This window comes from Stegodyphus dumicola, chromosome 2 (genome assembly GCF_044657685.1).
Source record: "Stegodyphus dumicola isolate Sdum_Otavi_A_Nest chromosome 2, ASM4465768v1".
Taxonomy (NCBI): domain Eukaryota; kingdom Metazoa; phylum Arthropoda; class Arachnida; order Araneae; family Eresidae; genus Stegodyphus; species Stegodyphus dumicola.
In genome coordinates, this window is record NC_140769.1 from 131,301,623 (window position 1) to 131,319,284 (window position 17,662).

The 17,662-nt window shown below is 34.1% G+C and overlaps 1 protein-coding gene across 1 annotated transcript in view; it reads left to right on the forward strand.

Annotated features, from left to right (window-relative positions):
- LOC118184952 (uncharacterized) overlaps positions 1–17,662 on the forward strand; it is a 721,540-nt gene that overhangs the window by 419,276 nt on the left and 284,602 nt on the right. Inside the window, exon 4 of the mRNA XM_085811107.1 lies at positions 903–997. Coding sequence (XP_085667233.1) covers positions 932–997 — 66 coding nt within the window. The 5' untranslated portion in view covers positions 903–931. The remainder of the gene's footprint in view (positions 1–902; positions 998–17,662) is intronic.

The window sequence follows — 17,662 nt, forward strand, 5'->3', positions numbered from 1 at the left end:
GAACCACGGACCTCTGGAATACGCGCGCAGAGTGCAGACTACCACCTCACGAAGGCACGCTAAGAGGGCGGGAGAAATACCGTATATACTCCGCCTTTTAAAGGGTGACTGGGGTTTTTATGGGACCCAATCACCAAATCCTGGATGTAGAGAATCATCATCCGCCACCCTTTTAGTTCGGGTGCCATTGTAGAGACATTAGGTAATTTTTTGGAAACAGAAAAGATGAAAAATGAGCAACACCTTTGCTGGAAATCGAACCACGGGCCACTGGAATATGCGCCCAGCATGCAGACCACTACACCACGAAGGCACGCTAAGAAGCGGGAGAAATACCTTGTAACATATTATCAAGAACATATTTTATACCGAATTCAAATATGAAATACCAGTGCCATCAATCGGTAGAATTGCATCAAGACAAAGGAACGTCAAAATCCACTGTTAATTTCGTGGAAAAAAAAAGGAGAGGGGGGAACAAGAAACGAGTTCTTCTCTTCTCTCATATCTGTAGTAAATCTCCTGATGTATCATCCATGAATTTGTGTGCTTTTGGACTTTTAAAAAGCGGATTGTTCACACGTCGACCTACATCACTCCTTGGAATTTGGAAAGCTGTTCAAAAGGAATAGGATAAAATACTTCTTCATATACTATAAAAGGCTTTATTTTCTTGGAAATGGCGCTGTAGACAGTTAAGAATAAGAGTTTTCAAATAGAACATTTAGATCACAAAATTTTTAGGTAAAATATTTCTCTAAATACAATGAAAATCGTCTAAAAATGTGAGTTGTATTTGTATTTGAGTTATTTGTTACGCAGAATATATATGCGTATTATATTGAAAACAAAACTATTAACAAATATCAAATTTTTCTGAAATTTTTTTTTTATCTTTCCAGATACGACTGAAGAAATAAGTTCAGAAATTATGCTGAATTTCCCACTGATTCTCAGGTGGTTCATCTACTTAGTATTTTCCTCCTCGTTGTGTCAGGTAAGCCATTACTTTTCAGTCTCCGTTCAGGATCGGAAACTTCTCATTCAGAAAGAGCAAAGTTTTATTCATTGATATTTGAGTCAATCTATTGATCGAAAAAATTATTCTATTCACCGCCAGTCTTTTTTTTTTTTTTTTTTTTTTTTCTTCCTTCCTCCCGTATATTTTCGCGCAGATCTCATTACTTGAGTAGTAATATAATACTCGAATAATCAATGGTATGAATTTAATTTCTAAATCGATTTTGCATTGTATCTTTTAAAACTATTTTATTTTGCCTTATTTCAAATAAAAATACTAAATCAGTTTTAAGTGAGAGATATACTGTGTTTTTTAGTTAAGAAAACGGATCTGTTCAATCGCTTTTAATAAAAGAAAAGCTCGACAATCAACGCCACCTGTTGAGAAAAGAAAAGCATAATTTATATGAATTTATATGATAATATGTAAACATTCTTGGAACATCCGGTTATATTAGCTTTAGTTAATCTTCTGACCGGCACACCCCGTGCCGGTACACTAAGAAAGCCAAATTTCTGAAAATTGCCACGAGAAAGAGGTATTTACTTGATTTTAATGCCAAAATAGCCGTGGTACGTTATATCTGGATTTACGTACTTCTAGTATATTGCCTTAATTTCTTGGATATGTTTTAAAATGCACGTACACTGCGGGAAAAAAGGGAAGCAGTGTATATCTCCCGTTCTACCGAGTCGATTGACGAAATTCAAATTCCTTTACCCATATCTCAAAAGCGCGCTTTAGCATATGTATTAGATTTCTATATAGCATTGTTCTAATATAGATATTTTAACACAAAATTGTACTTTTTCTGAAATAACATACCAATGTTTTTTCATATTTCCATTTTACGACTGAAATTACGCCAAACTACCAAGTTTTGTAAAAATGGCACGAGTAGTTTTTAAAAAATTATCTCTCAAAATTTTAGCTCCGCAGTGTTAATTGAATTTGATATATATTCATTAATATCATTTTTGTATCAAATTTACTTGATTCTTCCTTTCAGAATTCGAAATTTAGATTCATTCCAAATATAATTCGCTCATTTTTTATTTTATATTTTAAAAGTTTGTATTTTAAAATAGATTTTATGAATTTTTCAAAAAAAAAAAAAAACATTTTGAATTATAACCAATAAAATTTTTACCATGATCTTAATGTAGATGTATTTCTAAGCATATCTAAAAAAAAATTAGAGTATTTTTATTGAAAATTTCCTAAGATATGTGTGAACTTACGTATTGGCGCGCTTTGAAATTTGGTATATATAAGTGATAATAATGCCAAATGTGGTTTACGCACTTTGTTAAAATTAGTTCAAGGTATAAACGATGACGTTTTTCTCGTTCATCTACAATGGAAGACGTCGAGAGGCAAAGTTGTACAGAAAAAACATTTTTATCTCCAGCGCGAGAGACTGTGTATCGGAAATTTTAAAGATAAGCTCATTTTAAAATTATTTTGCGATATTGCTGTTGAACTGAATTTTATAGTTTAAGTGCGAAGAATATGATATTTAATAAATAAAGGTAATACACGAAATGTTAAAAAAAAAGCGACCCTTTGCACGTAATTTAAAATCTGAAACCTTTCAGATTTTCTTTTTCTTTTAGCTTTTATAAATTTTTATTTCGTGTCGAATATTAAAAATCGTGATTAAATTTTTAGATAGGACATTACGTAATAGCTCGGATTTTGTCTACATTACAATATAAGCAAACTTTTTCCATATAATATGCTGTGCAGAATACTATAGTCATTAGTTTATTTATTATTATTATTATTTTTTCATGTCACTAGACTCAAAATGTTGCTCATACGTCTTCATCTAACGTTTTAACTCAATCCTGATCTATTTCATCTGTCAGTAACATAAAAGAGACTATTACTCAACCTCCAGTTTATCGTGAGTTATGGCACATAACTTACGAGCTTCCCGTGGAGAAGTGGATCGCTTGTCTGCTTACATCAGCATCTCATATACATCTCTTTTAAGGCTTTCAGGAGTTTGTGTTGACATTATTTTTTTCGAGCATTGCAAAAAAATATAAAAAAAAAATTGGTTTGCTTTAATAATGTAGGTTTTTTAGGATTTCTCGTATCTACACTAGTGAAGTCTCGAATCCAGTGTGGAATCTGTCAGTACATGAGGTTACGTTTTAAAATTATATCAAACAGTAATGACACACTCCAATAACAAGAAAAGAAAATAATGTACTGAACAAGCTGTCCAGTAATACAAGTCCAGTACTGAACAAGCTGTCCAGTAATAATTTTTCAAAATTGTACAGCGCAGTTTGAAAGATGGCATTGCAAAGGAATGTCAGCTGAAATGCAACACAGACGGTTCATGAATCAATGTGTATATGTTACTGGCATTGTATGAAACGCCGGCACTGTATAAAATGCCTGACGTTATAAGGTATTTCTTCCGCCTTCTTAGCATGCTTTCGTGAAGTAAGGGTCAGCACACTCGGCGCGTATTCAAGAGGTTCGAGGTTCAAGTCCCGGTGAGGGTATTGGTCATTTTTCACATCTGCTTTCAAAAATTACCTTAAGTATCTACAAAGTTTTTAGACAAAATATGAGAATCATTATATACTTTACCTAGATAGGGTACATAATACCATTATGGATTTGGTATTTACATAGCTAATGTTAGTTGAATTATAAATTAAATTGTTTAATTCCCCGTGCAGTGCAGCGCGTGACGAATATTAAAGGAAAGCTAAGCCGGAAAGTTAAATATACAAGAACACGTGCATTTAACATTTAATAAATAAATATCTCTTTTTGCTTTCTAGAAAATTCCAGAAATTTCTTGCGCGCGAATTAAAATCTTATAAAATGGAGGAAAACCTCTCAATTCAGTTAGTTAGTTAGTTTGTTGTTGTTTTAAGAGTTTGTTTAGAAGACTGCTCTTGTTGACTGTAGCGGATTAGCTTTCTTTAGCTGTTTTGAATTAATTCTCTTGAACCTTTGAGTACTTAAAAGATAACTATTGTGAGATATTGTAATATTGCACGAATATCTGAGTAAATTTAAGCATATTTGTTGTGATAATAATCAATTTTGTTCATTTTTCATCGGACTTGTGCATTCGATTCAAACGAACGCGTACGCACGCAACAATATATAGGCATTCTATAGAATGACAAATGCGCTTTGTATTTCTCCCGTCTTCTTAGCGTACCTTCGTGGTGTGGTAGTCTGCACGCTGCGCGCGTATTTCAGTGGTCCGTGGTTCGATTCCCCGCGAAGGCGTTGCTCATTTTTTCACATCTCTCCTGCTTCCAATTAACCTAATGAATCTACAATGTTATAAATTCCGCTACAAATTTTAATATTCAAAAGAGAATTTTAGCTGGGCCTAGCGACAGCAGAATGCTCTACCAATTAAGGGCAAATGCTGATAGGCATATAACAGGCGGTACAACAACTCAGCTGGGGGTAAGTAAGTAAATCTGTCACTTAAAGGTTTCTCCTGTATCTTTGGTTTTATCTGAGTGACTGACGCTTGAAATCTTAGAATTCAAACATCGATCGATTCAGAATTTAAATATCTACAACGTAGTAAACTAAGTAGATGTTACAAACACAACAGGTGGTTATAAATTTCGGTAATTCAAAAATACACAGTAAAACTGTTACATAAAATGTTCTAAGTAAATAATAAAAATGAACATGATATTAAATAAACAAGACATGATATTAATAAAATGTATAAAATGTAAATTGCAAGCAAAAATTTACAAATATGTGAAAAAAAAGATATAACAACACGATCTCAGTCCTTTCCATAAAATTATTCTTCAATCATCATTTGGTAGGGCTTGCATAAGTTGAAAAGTTGCATATGCTTTCAAAAGTAACTGCACTATGTTCACAATACAATGCATTGATTTAGTAAACACGCTCGAGTTGTGATATATCAATGGCTGCAAATATTGATTGTTTTACCATCTAGAATCAATTTACGGACATATGGGTGAAAACGCTTTTACCGCAGCTTTGCATTACAGTGATATATCATTTTTACTTTACCACAGATACCTCAGAGATTGAAGTTAATAGCTGCTGAATGATAAAAGACATCAGGAGCCATTCCCTTTATGTTGATAGTTATGCGAATGCATTAATGATTGGTGAAAGCCGATAAAAAATTGGTTCATAGCGTGACAACTTACTCTGAGTTATAGATGCGTTATGTCTCATTGACGTTCAACCGGCCGTAATCCCATTTACAACGGCAGAGTAGTGACACATCTGTCTAAGCTAGAGGTCTGCAAGCTGTGTTCCATTGAACACGGGATCTTGCAGGTCAAAGTCAAAATTCGAAAGAATTTTTTGATATCATCTGCACTTAAACATGATTATTTTTACCTAAATTTCTTGTCATTTTCCACACATTTCTTTTAATTTTTCTGTGCAAATAACATTGATATGTTATCGGCAAAGTATGGAACGCCGACATTGTATAGAATGCCTAGGCATTGTCTAGACTGACAAATGCTGTTTAGGCAAAGTATGAAAAAAGATCCTGATAAGGCTATTATATATGTTACCGTCAAAGTATGAAATGCCAGCATTCTATAGAATATAAAAATATTCCAATACATTGCGTGAATCACCTAGCCCCTTGTCAACGTCAGGAATAGGAACTCGTACAGTAGTTCCCAAAGCAGAAGTGCAAAATTATTTTTCCGAATTCATTTTCATTTTTTTTGGCTTCTGTTTTCAGATCAATTTTATAATTTATTTTATCTTCAGTAGCATTTTAAGTTTAGAAACAATGCGTGCACGAAATATCCGTTTCATCATCTTTACTAGCCTGGTAACAGAAGGTATGAACTTTTTCACAATTTTTGCATGCAACTTCATCACGCGTTTCCCTTAAACACGCATAAAAGTTATCAGAAACGGAATGTATGAAATAATGAATGTATTGAAATGCATGTGATATTCAAAACGATTCGGAGATGTATTTCATACTTTGCCAGTTTCTCATTTAGAATGCCTAGGAAATGTGTGAAATATGAATCGTTTCGTACTTTGCCAGTTTCTCATTTAGAATGCCTAGGAAATATGTGAAATAGGAATCATTTCATACATTGCCGGATAGTTTTAGGCATTACATACAATGCCGGCTAGTTTTAGGCATTGTATAGAATGCCGGATTTCAAACTTTGCTGGTAACAGATATACTTTCAAACATGAATTCAAATATAGTGAACCTTCTTGTGGCGACGACTTCTGAAATTGACCGATATTTCTGATAATACATATAAATAAAACTGTCTAATATTCTATTTCTAAGATGACCACTTCCTGGGGGGGGAAAGGAACAATAGATGATCGTTTTAGAGATGATCAATTGTAATATATAATAGATCTGTTTTCCCGAGTAAAATTATAACAAAATAAAGACTTTTTCCGTGTAGTAATAAAATGCAGAATCCATATATGACGAAACCTCTCTAAGACAACTGACCACAGTTAATCTTGATGATTTTGATCTTGTACGGATATGATCTTATATCGGGCAGATGATGATCGATAGCGATGCTGATTTATGTTTTCAGAAGTATCAGTTCCTTTCGTAGGTTGTCAAGAGAAGTTTTACTCTACAGGGTGGTCCAAAATTATTGAGCGTATTTCATGTTCGGAAAAAAAAAAGAACAAAATAAGGTTGTAGACGCATTAGTTATTTTGATACCGGAGGCATGAAAAATGAGCAATGCCCTTGCCAGAGCTAGAACTTGGGCCTTTCGAATACGCGTCGAATGTGCTACCGTTATACCACAAAGGCATGCAAAAAGGAAGGAAAAAATACATACTTCCCGTTTTAAAGGGCAACTGAGGTTTAGGAAACCCAAACGCCAAATCCTGGTGGTGAAGCATCATCATCCACCACCTTGTAGTTCGGGCGCCACTTTAGATTTTTTTTTTTTTATGCGGGAGACATGAAAAAGTTGGAGCAATGCTCTCGCCGGTACTCGAACCTGACCTCTCGAATACGCTCCGAATGTGTTACTATTACACCACGAAGGCATGCAGAAAGGAGGGAGAAAATACCTTATACGTATACTTGTAATTTTTTATAACTGAACACTGTTATACACCAGTCCATGCTCGCAAAAGAAATGCTGGGCAGAGAGTATAGCATGTAATGGATGACTATAAATGGATTACTGCAATGTGTTGAAGGACATTTGTCGAATTACACTTAGTTCGCATACTTAAAATGCTTGTGACGGGAGTCGGCATAACAAAATTGCATGTTGTCTCTTTCATCCGACATTCTTCATCCGTAATAAACCTCCTAATTTCATGTGTATTGTCTTTCAGATTTAAGGTTATCTCTGGCAGAAACATGTATTCTTCCTTTAACGTTTGTCCGTATCTTTTATCCTTCCTTCTCATCTTCGCATTTTTCTTCCAACATTGGTAACAATGGGCATTTCAGATGTAGCTCCATTAATATAACTACCGGAATCATGTAAAAAAGTGCAATTACCATGGATTGAAAACAAAATTTATAACTATATATTTAATACTAGCGGAAATACCCAATGCCAGTTAAGTTAGATTGAGAGTAATGTATTATTTTACTCATGACATCATTTGAAAATTCGTATAATAGCATGTTACACGTCATAAGGAATATGATGCGTCATTGTAGTGCATAAAAAATGCCAAAAAAAAAAAGTAATATTCAATACACGTGCCACAACTGACTACGTAAGTATAGAATCTTATGTTATATATACCCTTATGACATATGGAACTGCCGTTTGGATCAGCAAAACTTAAAACAAATACATCATTATTTTGAGCAAAATGAATTATTTTGAGCGATATGGAAACCACATAAAAAATTCGATAGAAAAATAAACTAATTCTCTCTCATTATATCAGCAACAATGGCACTCAGCAATTGTTGATGATATATCACTGTTGTCATTGTTGCTGATATCAGCATTATTGCCACTCGCAAAAATGAGGGCGAAAATTAGCGTTTTAAGCGTTTATAATTAACTAGAAAGCCCGGCGGTCATACGAAATGACCGCTGTTTACATATTATAAATTGTAATTAAAATGATTTGCGCAACGGTGTCTGCTCATTCAAACTGAATTACCCAGGTCAGGCGGCGAGGACACCCCTTCGCTTACTGCCACACGGGGTTTTCCCCTTCAACTTGTTTAAAGTAGAGTGCAATGAAGGAAACCACTGGCCTTACATTTCTTAAGAGCCACAGCTAGCTCAATAAATAAAGGTGTTTAAATAATAAAATGTTAATTCCCATGTCAAAGATCTCTTTGTGCACAACATTTCTTGTGTAGATCTTTCCATCATTTTTAAGCTCACCTTGCAGAGGACCATCCATTATTTTTAATTTTACGTCCGTTCTTTCACGAACTCTTGAAAAGGCAACATAAAGTTGACCGTGTCCAAATGCAGGCTCAGGTAAAAAAATGCCAACACGCTTAAGCGTTTGGCCCTGAGACTTATAGATGGTCATAGAAAACGTTAATTTCTGCGCTCATTTTTTCCAAATGTCAACAATAAACTATCGGTGACAAACACTTAAGCCGCTTATATAAAAGATATCTCTGATTTTAGCTATTTGGGGGGGGGGTGAACGTCGACCTTTTCCAGGATCCAGAAAAGAATTGTAGAAAGTTTGTTGATGATAGCTATAGTAGTGACTGAGTTGTTAGCAACTTTCAATTCCTTTATATATAGTATATACTAGCCGCTACCCGACCAGCCTTAGTCTGGCTTTTAAATGTACCTGAAAAATGCCTAAAAGGAACACCACATACTAAATTTAAAAATTGCACAGAATTTTACTCTGCAGAACAAATTTATCAAAAACAAACACAACACAAATTTCAATAAAAATGTATTGCATATAAAAAATTTCAATGAAATAAGCAATATCCTTTAATACAAATATTAATTAGCCTAATAAATAAATTAACCAACTTCCCGTTGCAAAATCTTAATAATTCATATGGTATAAAGGAAGTTAAGAACTTTGTTTCCTGAAACCAATTATGCAAAAGTTTTTATATAATTAAAATTATGTATAATTAAAACATAATATAAAAAATGACATTGAGATAAGCAATAAATCTCATATTTTCAAGAGAAAACAGTCAGCAGTCCAGTATCCTAAGCAATGAATAAAAACTGTTGCCGAAACCACTTTTCTAAAAGAATGAAACTCTCATCAGAAAGCAATAACCCATCAAAATTGTGCTTTGTGGATGACATAATTCAAAATATATAAACCTCTTTGCTATCAGCTAACAAAAAGAGAGAGAGAAAAAAGGGAAATTCTTTTTGTTGTGCCTCGCGAGACACATGCACACATGCATAAGAAGATTGCGATGTGCGTGTTGCGTGTCCAAAAACCAAAAGAAAATAAGTAGCATTTTGTCTCATATTTTCAACTGTCAGTAGTCCAGTATACAAAGCATTGAATGAAAAACTGTTGCCAAAAACCCAGTTTCTAAAAAGAATGAAAGTATTGAAAATGATGCGATTTCATCTTATTATATGTAGAGATAAGATACTTCAAATAATTTTGTAGTGCATTTGAACTAGAACGTCCAATACATCTAAACGTTGATTCTATGTCCTATGGTATTTAACTGATGTTAAACTAAATCTTCCAGTTTCATCTGTATTTGAGTTTCAGACTTAATGTTATCTTTGCCATTAACGTGTAGTTCTCCTTTAATGTTTCTCTAATTTCGCTGTACAAAATTACTCTTAACTTATTGCTATGATAACCTTTATCCCATATTTTCATCTTACTTCTACGCAGCTAAGCAGGAACAAAATCGCTACACTTCTCCGATATGCATCAAGCTTTATTGCCAGTGACTGGGTATCCAAGCTTTACTGTCAAGACTTCACTAATTATCGCTCAATTAGAACCATTAGAAAACGAATGTAACTGTTACGCTGCCCTTGTAACGCGGGGGTTATCAGTTGATTCAATCTAGACGAATACACGAATTTAATAGCTCTGCTGAAGGTAGAAGCCGCGGAAGAAAGCAATATCCAGCATAACTTATCGCTGAAGTCATCGTTCTCAAGCATGGATGAATGAATCTTTTTGTGCAGCCTCTTTTTTCCTTGTTATTAATTCGTGGGCGTTTCGTGGTTAGCATCAAGGAGTGTCTTTTCCAAATCTAACTCTGAGTCTCGACTACATAATTACCGATAATTTCATTACATGATCATTGTCATTAATATAATGCTCCTTGTGAAAGTCTGAGATTTGGCTGCAATTATGTCTGTTCGGAGTATTTAATTATGGACCTTGAGAGGTACAAACAAATAAATGAGAGTAAAATCTCGGCGAAGCTATTCGCTCTCTCAGCTATGACATTAGTTGAACGGATGCTAAAATTATCGTCATCTGTCTTGTGATGAATCTTTTACGTAAGAGTAATTTTGATGTTGAAAAAATTAAATTCAGTGTCTGTTAACGTAGGATGCATTGTTATACATTATTAGAAATTGAGTTTAAGTAAATTTTCGTGAATAAAGGAACAAGGTGTAAAAACTCTAAACTAAATTTAGAGCTAAAGAAGAATGGCTTGAAAATGTTGAAAGAAATTGCAAACAGACATAAAGATGCAGATTCAAAATTTCCTGATGAGCTTATAAGATATTTCTCCCACCTTCTTAGCATGCCTTCGTAGTGTGGTGGTCTGCACGCTGGGCGCGTATTCCAGAGGTCCGTGGTCCGATTCCCGGCGAAGGCGTTTCTCATTTTTCAAGTCTCCTGCTTCCAAAAAATACCTAATATCTCTACATTGGCGCCCGAAGTAAAAGGGTGGTGGATGATGATTCTCCACATCCAGGATTTGGCGAATGGGTCCCCTAAAAACCCAAGCCGCTCTTTAAAAAAGGGTATATATATAAAGTATTTCTCCCACTTTCCTAGCATGCCTTCGTGGTGTGGTGCTCTGCACACCGGGCGCGTATTCCAGAGGTCCGTGGTTTGATTCCCGGTGAAGGCGTTGTTCAGTTTTCACCATTCTTACTTTAAAAAAAATGCCTAATGTCTCAAAAACTGCAGAAAATAACTGAAAATTAATTTTATTATCATTATGCAGTTTTGCCGGCTTATTTTAATCAATTTGAGTATTTAATTATGTAAATATATAGGTCACCCTCCTAAATACTGAATGCGCGCGATGCTGCTTGATTTGATGTTAATATAAGGTATAATTATATATTTAATAGAAGAGCAGTGCCAGAGTCTGGACAAGGATGGTGTATACGTATTCCCTTAGAAAGTCCTCCATGAAGGCATCCCTCCACTTAGGCAGATAGCCGTAGTGTGCTTTGCCATAATTAAATACACCACACCACTGGACAAGGATGAGGCAAGTGGGGCAATTGCCTCAGATGAGCGGCTAAGATTGTCATCAAAATAACTGCGAAATTTTAGAAATGCATTTAAAAAATAAATTATGATATATAAGGTATTTTTTCCCACCCTAAAGCTTGCCTTCGTAGTGTAACAATAGCACACTCTGTGCGTATTCAAGAGGTCCGGGTCCCAACGACGGCATTGCCCATTTTTCTTGTACTCCCGCTTTTAAAAACATAATTAAAATTAAAAAAAAAAAAAAAAAAAAAAAAAAAAAAAAAACTCCTCTAAAGTGGCGCCCAAGTTAAACGATAGTGGAGAATAATTCGTTACCATCAGAATTTCGGGAATGGGTTTCCTCATCCTCAGTCGTCCTTTAAAAAGGGCAGTATGTATATGTAAGGTATTTTCTCCTTTCTTCCAGCATGTTTTCGTGGTGTAACGGTAGCACACACGGTGCGTATTTGATAAGTCCAGGTTTGAGTCCCGGCAAGGGCATTGCTCATTTTTCATGTTCTCCTGCGTTTTTTAGTCCAAATGGGCAATTTGAACAGAAGTATTATTAATTACGTTTTGACATTTTCCGTTGATTCACTATAAACGTTGCTTCATTACTGAAATTGTCGCCACAAAATATTACAGCTCTGTATTATATTTAAAGAAATTAAATAATGAAGAATCTGCATAAATATATGTTTGTTTCTCGCATTGTGGTAAAACAACGGTACCCAGAGCCATCCAGTTTTGAATAATGTAATCCTCCACCGAATATGGACATCTGGAAACCCAAATTTGGAATTTGTTTTATTATCTATTTCATATTTTGCAAAACTTCAACGAATTTTTGATTAATAAACTTAACGATTTCAAAGTGAGTATGTCATCACTATGCGGGGGAAAAAAGCATTTGTTTCTCTGTGTATCAGAAATACTATATATAGATATACTCATTTTAAAATTATTTTGAGATATTGCTGTTGAACTGAATTTTATGATTCAAGTGCGAAGAACATGATATTTAATAAATAAATGTAATACACAAAACGTCTAAAAAAAGCGCCCTGTTGGGCGTAATGTAAAATCTGAAAGCTTTCAGATTTTTTTTACAATATTTAATTTTTAGAAAATTGGAGAACTTTCTGATTTTATATTGCGCCCAAAAGATCGTTTTTTTTTATTACTTTGTGTGTTACCTGTTCTTGCACTTAAATCAAATAAAATTAAATTCAACAGTAATATCACAAAATATTTAAAAACAACAAAACAGCATATCTTTAGAATTTCCGATACAGTCTCGTGCGTAGGTCATAATTTTTTTTTTTTTCGTTCGTGCAGCATTGCCTATGCCCGCTTTAAAATCGTTGAGCTTGTAAAGCAAAATGTTGTTAAAGTTTTACAAATGTGAAATAGATAAATAAAGAACATTAGTAATTCAAAATTTGGACTTCCAGGCGCCCGTGTTCGGGTGAAGAACTACGTTATTCAAAATTTGGTGTCTGTAGGTACCGTTGTTTTTTTACAATGCGAGGAACATACCTACGTTCATGCAGATTCTTCATTATATTTAGTTTCTTTAAATATAATACATGGCCATAATATTTGATGGCAACAGTTGAAAAAGTGAATCAACACAGAGAGAGAAACGACGCAAAATGCCGTTTTGGGACTAATAACGATTCGTGTCTAACGCTTCTTTTGGGCTTTGGAGGAAAAAAAAAGAAAAGGGGAGAAAAACCTAATGACTCTACAGATATTCAAGTTCAATTCTGAAATGTATCGAGAAGCAGCATTTTAAAATAGGCATTTTAGCTAATAGAAAAGCTCTCATGTTCTTGAATACTTGAGCGCTTTTCCGTATTAAATTCACCAAATAAAATCAAAAACTTAATTAACTATTAGCGATTAAATATTAAAAGTTAGGCAGAAAAGTCATTACAGTATATTTCATGCAAGTTTCAACTTGTTTTGATTATTTTGCGTTTATTCTAAGTTCAAACTTATACAAAGCTTCAAATTATGGTTTACCCTGACGGGATGAAACTAATGACAACTTAAAGGAAATTAATTAAAATTTTTGCTGATGTCTTCGTGGATTTTTAATATAACAAGGGGAAAGAAAGATGAATAATTGTCTTGCAGTGAAAAATTTTAAAGCGTACAAAAGTGTGTAAAAATTGCACCTTTAACAGAGAGATCAACCTAGTGTCGAATCTCGGCAAAGGGTTTGGTTGCATAGGTAGTTTTGCAGTTTTTCTCCATGCGTAATGTAAATACGAGCCAGTTTCTTTTAGAAAGTTTTTCATGAAGGTATCTCTTTCCTTAGACAAATCGTCTTCGCGTGCTTTGCATACTTAATTAAACAATCAAACAATAACAGTAAGAATATCTTTTTCTTTTACGGAATATGAGTGAAAATATTCTTAAGAAATCTGAAAATTTAGTTTTATAGGTAAATAAATACATCAACAGAATATGAAAAGAAAGGTTATTAAATCAGACTGCCAAGAACTAATTGATAAAAGAACTAATTTTATCAAAAATAATTTTTCATAGTCGAAATGAATGTTATTTTAATCTCATAATTAATTAATAATTTAATTAGCTTTTATTTAAAACGAATACCATAATTAATGCATTAAAATAGTTTATCATATAGTTTAATGGGAATAATAGATCAAGTAATTCTATTTAGGGAATTCAATTACAATCTTATATCGCGAATAATCAACTAGATTAAAAAAATATTGAAATATTGTCAATTTTATTTCTTTAAAAGGCAATAATAGTAATAAATAATAAAAAGCTTAACTATTAATGTAATAGCTTTTATATTAATTTTAGTACTATTTATATTATTTCAGTGTAATTTCTATTTATCCAAAAGTTACTTTTAAACGTTTCATTAAAAAATTATAAATTATTACATGTATTAATTAAGTGAAATATTTAATAAGAACAAAATAAGAGTTACTGGTTTGATTTTATATACTTACCTTGAATTAATTTGACTGTACACAGGGGGAGGGGCGCATTTACCTTAGGTGAAAAAGTATTCAAGCAGAGCTTTGGCAGCGCAAATGAACTATTTCAGTACGATCAAATGAAGACGAGTCTATTACACAAAATGCAAGCGCGTAAAAGGCAACCATCGTGTTTCGACTTTTCCATAATCTACTCTTTGACCGTTTCCATTGATACCCTGGTGTGCAAAACTTGAGCAACAAATTCATTTTTCAACATGCAACCATGGAAATGTTGAGAAAGGCTTTTTGCGATCAGTACAATGAAAAGCTAACTCAGTGGAAAGGTGATGCAAATACAGTTATCAGCACATGACGTCAAAGGGTCCCTCAGAATACACAAAATCTGAGGAGTCAGAACGAGCAGTGCTAGGCAGCTTAAAAAGAAGAATAGAAGGCGCATTTCCAGACATTCATCTGCAAGTAAAGTGAGATCGTGTTTGCAGTATAGCTAACTGGATGCATCAGGATGCCTTTACACGTTGAAGAATGATTGGTAAGCTTGAGGAGGGATGTAGTTTGACGTCTGTCTCCCAAGAGTTTGCAATTGATGAAAGTGTTATTTCCTGAGCTTGGAAAGTCTTCTATACGACAGACACACCAGTAAGAAAGATTGATGATGGTCGGGCAAGGAAAACAACGGCGACTGATGACTGATATATTGCCTTGCCGGCGAATAGAGATCGAAATCAGTCATATAGTAATATTTGTCAGCGGTTGTGCACGACAACCCAACGACAGGTGTTCCGATTTACTGTAGCCAGATGACTTCATAAAGGCGGCCTGTTTGTCTGTCGTCTTGAACGCTGCGTTCCATGGACAGCAGCCCATAGGCGGCATTGTATACAGTGATGTAGGAAGCCAAAGACTGGGCATTTCATGAATGGACTCATGCCCTTTTTACCGATGAGAGTCGTTTCATTCTGATAAACGATTCTCGGCGTCATTTGATATAAAGAGAAATAGAGACACACTTTCATCAAACTAGCATCAGGAAATCCATTGGGATGGTATTGGCATGCTGGTATGGGGAAGCAATTATAATTAACGTATTGACGAAGCTCCACGTTATTGACACATTCCGAGGTGCCGTTGCTTCCGACTTTTTTTTTATGGATAGCAATGCACGGACACACAGGACTCACACTGTCGAGGAGCTCCTGGAAAGTGAAGATATCTACAGAATGAATCAGCCAGCCTGCCTCCCTGTTGTAAAAACCGTTTAGCATGTGTGGGACACTTTAAGGAGACGCTTGGAAACACTATCTTACCCATAGGAGAACACCAGACAACTAAAATGGATTTTCCATGAAGACTGGGAACTCTTTCCCCAAGAACTGTGAGACAATCCGGCTGGTTAGACTTTTGGTTGAGTGTAGATAGACAGTGCAACTCAACATTGCAGTTAGAGAAGGTTCTATACTTTACTAAGGCTCTTTAGTTTGTCATTCTTCCTCACGGCCAGACTGTACAAACACTGTTCTGACAATGAAGCCCATTTCTATTCGTTACGTACTCTATGCGTTCTATTTTTTTTAATCTTTAAGTACTTTACTTTCCTTATCTACTACAATACTTTCCTTAAGTCAGGGGTCGTCAACCTTTTTTGGCCGCGGGTCAAAATCCACCAAAATGCGAGTATTAAAGAGACGTTTGGGTCAGAGATATTTTCGTATTAAAACAGTATTTTAGTAAATAATAAGATATATTTTATTAAGAAAATAATTACAAACATAGTTGAAAAAACTTTATTTATAAACTTTCTCTACGATATCTATGGCTCCCCTGATGTTGAACTTGTGACGTCAATTTAGTCAAGTCTGGTTTATAGTTAGTCGTTTTAAGTCGAACACAAGCATCTGAATTTTTAATAGTTAACCTGCCCCTGTTTTTGCTTAAAATAAATTTCATTTGTGAAAATATTTGCTCACATTTATAAGTGGACCCGAATATGGACAAAATGGCAAAGGCAATTTTTTTAATGATGAAAACCTCGTAGGAAGTGATGCCCAACATGTTGATATCATGAGAAAATGATTATCTTCTGTATTTTCCAAATCGTTCCGCAATTTCTTGAATTTATCCGTCCATAATGTTGAACTTTTAAAATCAATCATTTCTAAACTAAAACTGTCAGTTCTTAGATATTCAAAATACTCCAAATTTATAATATGTTCTTCTATTTCATCGGGCTTTATCATAAATGTAAACATTTCTCCATGTTTCTTAAGACTTTGAAACCGACTTTCATATTCACTTTTATTGACCGAAATCCAAGTTTCGAACATATTTAGATTGCGTTCATCGATATTTTCTTTTTCACGTTCCCTTTTTAACAAGGGAAAGAAATGAAATTTTTTAGTTTTTATGTCAGTTTCAAATAATATCAATTTTGAAGTAAAACTCTTCCATTCCTCATACATTTTCAAAATTGTGTGGTTATTTCCGTGGACTCGTACGTTGAAATCATTATAATGGTTCATTATGTCTGTTAAGAACAAAAGTCTTAAAAACCATTGGTTATCATTGAGTTCGAGATCATTTTCACCGATTTCGTGAAGAAATATTTGTATATTATCAAAACACTCTTCAAATCTATTAAGAACTTTGCCCCGACTTAACCATCGTATTTCAGAATGTAATAACAAACCTCCATATTTCTATTCAATTTCCTCCAAAAAGGCTTTAAAGCGCCTGTGTATTAATGCTGATCGCGCTATTATCATGTTTACGATCTTAACAACTTTTTTCATTACATCCTTAAGTTGTTGTGTAGATGCCTTTGCAAATAAATTTTCTTCATGTATGATACAATGAAACGATAAAAGTGAACGGCCAAGTTCATTTTCCATTAGTTTTACAAATGCAACAGTTTTTCTTCTCATACTTGGAGCACCGTAAGTTGCTATGGAAAACAATTTACTTTTTAAATCCAATATTTGCCCATTTTTGAAATTTGTAAACTCTTGTCTTGACGAAAAATATCAGTGCCTTTGGTGGTGTCATTCATTGAAGCAAGAACGCATAGTTCTTAATTGACATTCGAGCTATTTATTGATGCAAATCTAATAATTATTGCAAGCCTAATACTATTTATGTCGGTGCAACTGCAATGCTAATTATGTCACAAGATAACAAATCATTTTTGACCTGTTCATCAACATTCTTGACCATATCTTCAACGCGACGCTGGACTGTTCTAGCTAACAATGACATT